A 5888-nucleotide genomic window follows, 5' to 3' on the forward strand; every position below is an offset into this window, starting at 1 on the left:
CGAAAACTGGCATCAACGACCGGTGCTCTACCTGGGGGCTTGATCTTGTAGTGTACTGTTCAGCTGTAAAATGAGAAAGTGTGTGACCCGGCAGCCATGTTGACAACAGGAAATACCAAGCACCGCCCACCAGCCGGAGCACAGCCAATGACGCTCAATAGGAACACTCTCTCTCTGAAATGACCTGTGATTGGCCAAAGTCCAAGGTCAAGGGCTAGATTTTTTTAAAGCCTGGAAACAGAGCCATGAGGAGGTGCAGAAGTTTACATTTACAAGAGAGGAAGTTCAGATGTTTTACTGTGGAATTTCATCTCAACAAGGCAAATAACCACCCACGACAGCCCTCAGTTGTCTGTCTTTCTTGGGTCAAGAGTGGAGCCCATGTCATAAATGTAGCAGACATAAATGTAGCAGACATGTAACAGCGCCCAAAAGCTGATGACACACAGGATGTGAATGGGAGGAGGATGTTGAGGAGAGTTCGGAGCGAGAGGTAGAGGCCAATGGGACATGAAAGCAGAAAGGGGAAGGAGTTGAGAGAAAGAGGTAAGAGAGGAGAGAGAGAGAGCACACATCTGGAAACAATCGAACGAGTGCAGTCTGACGTGCACATGCTTCAGCTATAAAAGAACAACATGTCCTTGAACTTTGTGCATCTGAGTCTATGCATAATAAACCTGTCTATATAACTCCCATATGAGGAAACACCTCCATGCATCCCTATAAGTAAAACAACCTAAAGCAATCACTAAGATGCCTCTGGATGGCTCTTCATTACTCTTCACAGCTGATGCTCATAGTTAACTTCAATATGGGTGGAAATGAATCAGTAACCACATCATGATGACTCAAACAATTGTTCATTTTCATTTGAATAATTTCATTTTTCCTTCTGGCGATTGCATTCCCGCTTCAAAAATCATAGAAGTGGTGTTCATTTGTGAAGATTATCTTGCTGATCAAAATGTGAGAGTATCATAAATGTTTGTTTGCCACCGAGCTTTTTTTCTGCAATAATCCAAAACCCAATGGAAAAATCACGTTGGCTTTTTGTTGAGGGAAACAGAGCAATGCTAACTTCATGGTTGGCCTACAAAAATATGTCATCCCTGGAGCACTCTATTGTTATACAGCTGTCACAATAATACACATGTAAAGCAGTTTGCAAAGCTATGGTATGCAAAATGTCACTCAAACTTATTAAATCAAGGTTTCCACTGCGGCTCGGACATAAAATTCTCGTCATAACTTTCCACAATCATGGTAAGAGTGCTCCCAGAACCTAAAAATGTCAGTCCTCCCCTTGTCTGGCGTTGTTTTTATAAATTGAGACTGCAGCAAGCGAAAGCAATGGAAAATACATTTACGTTTATTCCTGCAAAATTAGTCATTTTACTAAACAAATTACAAAAAAATTCTCAGAGTATTCCCATCTGCCGAACCGACCCGCCTCTGTCTAACGGCATTAGTAAACTTCAAAGTGCTTGTTGGATCGCCTTGCAGCATCTGAAATGCCTTTTCTGACTACAAAATCAGACGGCATGACCAGACTCTTAAGAGTTTTAAATTTCTACTTTTCACATCAGATGTTTTGTCAGCAGGAAAAGCACAGTTGTAATAAAATAACACTTTATTGGAGCAAACCCATCATGAATGTTATTAGCTACACTTGTGCTTTTCCTGCATCGCTGAATTAAAATAAATAAGTTACAAAGAAAAAGTCATGCATTTGCATTTACTTTAGCAATAGAGTCTCAATAAAAGTGACTTTAAAGATATTACACAGCTCACAACAGAAACAGAGACCAGAAAACATTAAGTAAACAATTGTCACTCAATTTATTGTCTGTTACAAGATATGTTCCCTGAGAAGAACAGTCATCGCACTGTTTTGGGTGGATCAGACCAGAGGAAAAAAAAACGTTTCCTGAGAACAGAGGTCATGACTCTGAACTTGGCGTTTTTACCCAAAGTGCCTCTGGAATCAGTTATGGCATTACGAATTTTTTCTGATCATTAAATAATCAACATGCTTCATGCTTGGTGCCTCACGTATTCAGCAGCACCTGACTTTCGTTTCTGTGACTTTCGTTTCTCACTGGAACCTCTTGAGAAAGTCCTGGTAGGCTTGTCTGTGAGCAGATGCAGCAGGAACAAAATGGCCACCAGGGTGCGTCAAGACCTGAGGGTCTTTGAATGAGGGGAGGAGCTCCCTGCTCATGTTGTCAGGGATGACTCGGTCTTCCAGTCCGAACACATGCAGGGAGGGGATCTGGAGGGGAGGGTCGTAGAATTTTTGGTGCTCCTCACATGCGCTGCGGAAACCAGCGACAAGGATGGCAAAGCGGAAGCTGAACTCTGGCTCCAGTTTTTGCTCGTGAAGGGAGCACAACATGGCCACAAAAGCGGCTCCCTGACTGAAGCCCAGGATGCCATCAAATGGACCTTGGGTCTTCACGGCTTCTCTCACAGCCGTCACGCTCTCGTCGAGCCCCAGACTTTCCTCACACTGCTGCTGAGCGTTGAAACTCCGAGCCTGGACGTCGGAAAACCACCAACCCCTGGAGTCCTCGTCGCCTCCAGGTCCGGGACCTGAACCATTCTCCTTCTCTGGAGCTTTTGAAAGGACAGAAGAAGAAAGTGGTTATTTTGCTATGTTAAATTATTTACAATTCAAAGTGAGGCACCACAGATGAGTGGACCAACGGTTATTTCATCCACTGTATTTAACTCCTAATGAGAAGATTCATTTTTAAACATTTATTGCATTACATCATTCATTTTGTTATTAGTGCACAGAAAAATAATAATTTTCTCTATTTTAAATATTCTTAAATGTTCTTAATATTTTTGTATAAATTTAAATCTGCATGTTTTAATCTGATGACTAAATGCGGTTTTGAAATTTGAATGACTAGTATTTAGGGCTGTCAAAGTTAATGCAAATTTTAGTGCCACTCATGTCTTTAAAGTATCAACGCAATCAATCTGACGGAGTGTGTAGCGGGCTCGGTTTTACGTTAAAGTGCAGATATACAAAGATATACGATACCGTTAGAAACTAGAAAACCTAAGGAATCTATTGGTACCAACCATGTCATACTAGCTTGTCGCGAACAAGGTTAAATAACGCTCCAAACTTGGCGAGGAAAAACCGACATGGCCATTTTCAAAGGGGTCCCTTGACCTCTGACCTCAAGATATGTGAATGAAAATGGGTTCTATGGGTACCCACAAGTCTCCCCTTTACAGACATGCCCACTTTATGATAATCACATGCAGTTTGGGGCAAGTCATAGTCAAGTCAGCACACTGACACACTGACAGCTGTTGTTACCCGTTTGCCATGTTATGATTTGAGCATATTTTTTATGCTAATTGCAGTACCTGTGAGGGTTTCTGGACAATATTTGTCATTGTTTTCTGTTAATTGATTTCCAATAATAAATATATACATACATTTGAATGAAGCAGCATATTTGCCCACTCCCATGTTGATAAGAGTATTACATTCTTGATAAATCTCCCTTTAAGGTACATTTTGAACAGATAAAAAGAACTGCAATTAATCGTGAATAAATATTTGAATCGATTGACAGCCCTAATTCTATTATTACAATGGTTTGCATAAAAGCAGGAACTTATCAGATCATAGACGATCTAAGGTGGAAATTGATTAATTAACTAGCTAATTATGTTGTTATAGCTGTTACCATAAACTTCAGTCTGTGGCTATAACTAATTCTTTATTTGTTAATGGGTCATTGTAGAACAAATTAAATCCAAGCAGCAATCTACAAAGTGAAAGCAAACTTGTTATGTCCACCTCTATACTTTCAATAACATAAAAGTCAACTAGCTACTAGCTTCTTCTACTTCTAACAGTGTGTTTTGGTTGGTGGGAGGTGTGTGTAGAGGATGAGGATGACCCACCTTCACTGCTGGCTTGCTGCAGCACACTGAGCGGTGCGTTCAGGTAAACCAGCTCCACGTGTTTCTTCAGCAGCTTCCGCAGAGCTCCCGTCTTCTCCCGGAACGAGCTGCCGTTCTGACGGTAACCATGGATACACAGGACCCGGAGCGGTGCCATGGTGACAGGTTAGCCTAGCTCACTTAGTAATGCTAGCCGGAGAAGTTAGTTTCAATTACAGGTCGAAGGATATAAAAACGTTAATATTTAAGAATAACAAGTCGTTGTAATATAGCACGCCTATAGACTGTATGAACAAACCAGATAAAATACACAGCGGGATATTAGAGCAACGAAAGAGAGTTTTAGTTAACGAGCTAAATACCGAAAGTCCAGCAGTAACTCAGAAGTCAGCCGGAAGAAGATACAAGTGCTTCCGCTTATTATTTTCAAAGTAAAATCCTTGTTGCTAAACATGGACATCATTATCATTTTTTTTTTTTTTTAAAAGTACATATTGGAGGGGATCTACTCCCAGCACCACAGACAATTTTGAGAATGTGCATGTTTTCCTCTCCTTAATGTTTCTCATTATACCACGGTGGAAAATAAAGAATACTTTTAAAGGAAAATATATAATAAATGCAAATAAACATAACCTCAGTAGACATGTTTAAATGAATTATATATTTGTGGTTGGTACACGCTGAAAAAATTGACATAATCTAATAGGTTTGTAAAGAAGGAAATTTGATTTGCCTGATGAATCTTCCATAGCTTGACCAAAACACGTGCTACAACAGTAAAGAAAATTAAACTATTGAATGCAACAGTTTATTCAATGTATAAAATGTTTAAAAAGTTTGAGCTGATAGGAATAGCTGCTGTACTGTTTGATTTCTATACGATGAAATATCAGATATTATTAGTTATTTTCAGTTAGTTCGGTTCAGTATGATTCAAGGATCCATATTAATTTGTCTCATACACAAACAATGTGTGGTGAAATGCAGGGTAGTAGTGTGCAATGATGAACAATGTGCAATAACTGGAATAAGGGTATAAATAGGAATTAATATAAAGGATACAAATTGAAAGATAATAAATTATATATATATTGTATGTATTATTGAAATGCATGCATGCCTGTGCAATTTCTCAGTATATAAAAATGAAAAAAGTAAAAAAAAAAAAAAAAAAAAAAAGTAAAATGCATACATACAAAATGTTACAATTGTAAGACAGACAGCTCCATAGCTCCTTGACTGCAAATAAGTATGCAGGGCAGTACAAAGGATTCACAGAGGCCAATCTGTGCATCCCAGTACCCATACTACTATACTATTTAGTGTACCAGAAAAGGATTTAGTATGTCCCAATACATAGTATGTCAAATGTACGCCAAAAATACCAGGATGTCCTACTACATCCGGTCGCATTTTGCAGCATGGGGCACCACAGCCGCCCCATAAACAGGCTACAGAAAACCCAGAGCAACTTACCTGTATTTATAACCCAGGACTTACAATAAGACCCATGCAGGTTAAGGGTTCAGCCAAATCTTAGTTCACACTAATTCAAAAATAATCAAGCAATATTCTTCCTTCCACCTCCTCACATTTAAATCAGATGCATTTTACTGTCTGACTGATGCTCTATAGCATGTGCTTGCATTTCTGGGGCAGGAGGACAGACTCATTGCTAGCTGGTGGGGAGGCCGACCCCTAAAGACACAGATGAGAATGTCTCCTGCTGAGACATCTCGAGCCAGGTGATACAAAGCGGCTATTGAAAACACCGTGAAATTTTTCAGCACTGTCTAAATCTTTCATCCCTCTGCAACAACACCAAAAAAAAGACTGACAAGGAACTTTATTTTCAACACAGATAAAAGTGAAATGCTAATTCTGGGCCACAGGAACTCACTTATCAGACTCTCTTTCAACTTCAGTGGCAGCGCAGTTCTCCCAAAGGACTC

At 39.7% G+C, this 5888-nt stretch overlaps 1 protein-coding gene across 1 annotated transcript; it reads right to left on the reverse strand.

The window, feature by feature from the left end:
* Positions 1–1815: 1815 nt before the first annotated feature.
* On the reverse strand, positions 1816–4337 carry ovca2 (OVCA2 serine hydrolase domain containing). Its single transcript, XM_037749777.1, has 2 exons — positions 3934–4337; positions 1816–2616 (listed from the first exon to the last, which is right to left on the reverse strand). The coding sequence occupies exons 1-2, from the start codon at positions 4088–4090 to the stop codon at positions 2096–2098; spliced, it is 678 nt and encodes a 225-aa protein (XP_037605705.1). The 5' UTR covers positions 4091–4337; the 3' UTR covers positions 1816–2095.
* Positions 4338–5888: the final 1551 nt, after the last annotated feature.

This window comes from Sebastes umbrosus, chromosome 17 (genome assembly GCF_015220745.1).
Source record: "Sebastes umbrosus isolate fSebUmb1 chromosome 17, fSebUmb1.pri, whole genome shotgun sequence".
NCBI classification, from domain to species: Eukaryota; Metazoa; Chordata; class Actinopteri; order Perciformes; family Sebastidae; genus Sebastes; species Sebastes umbrosus.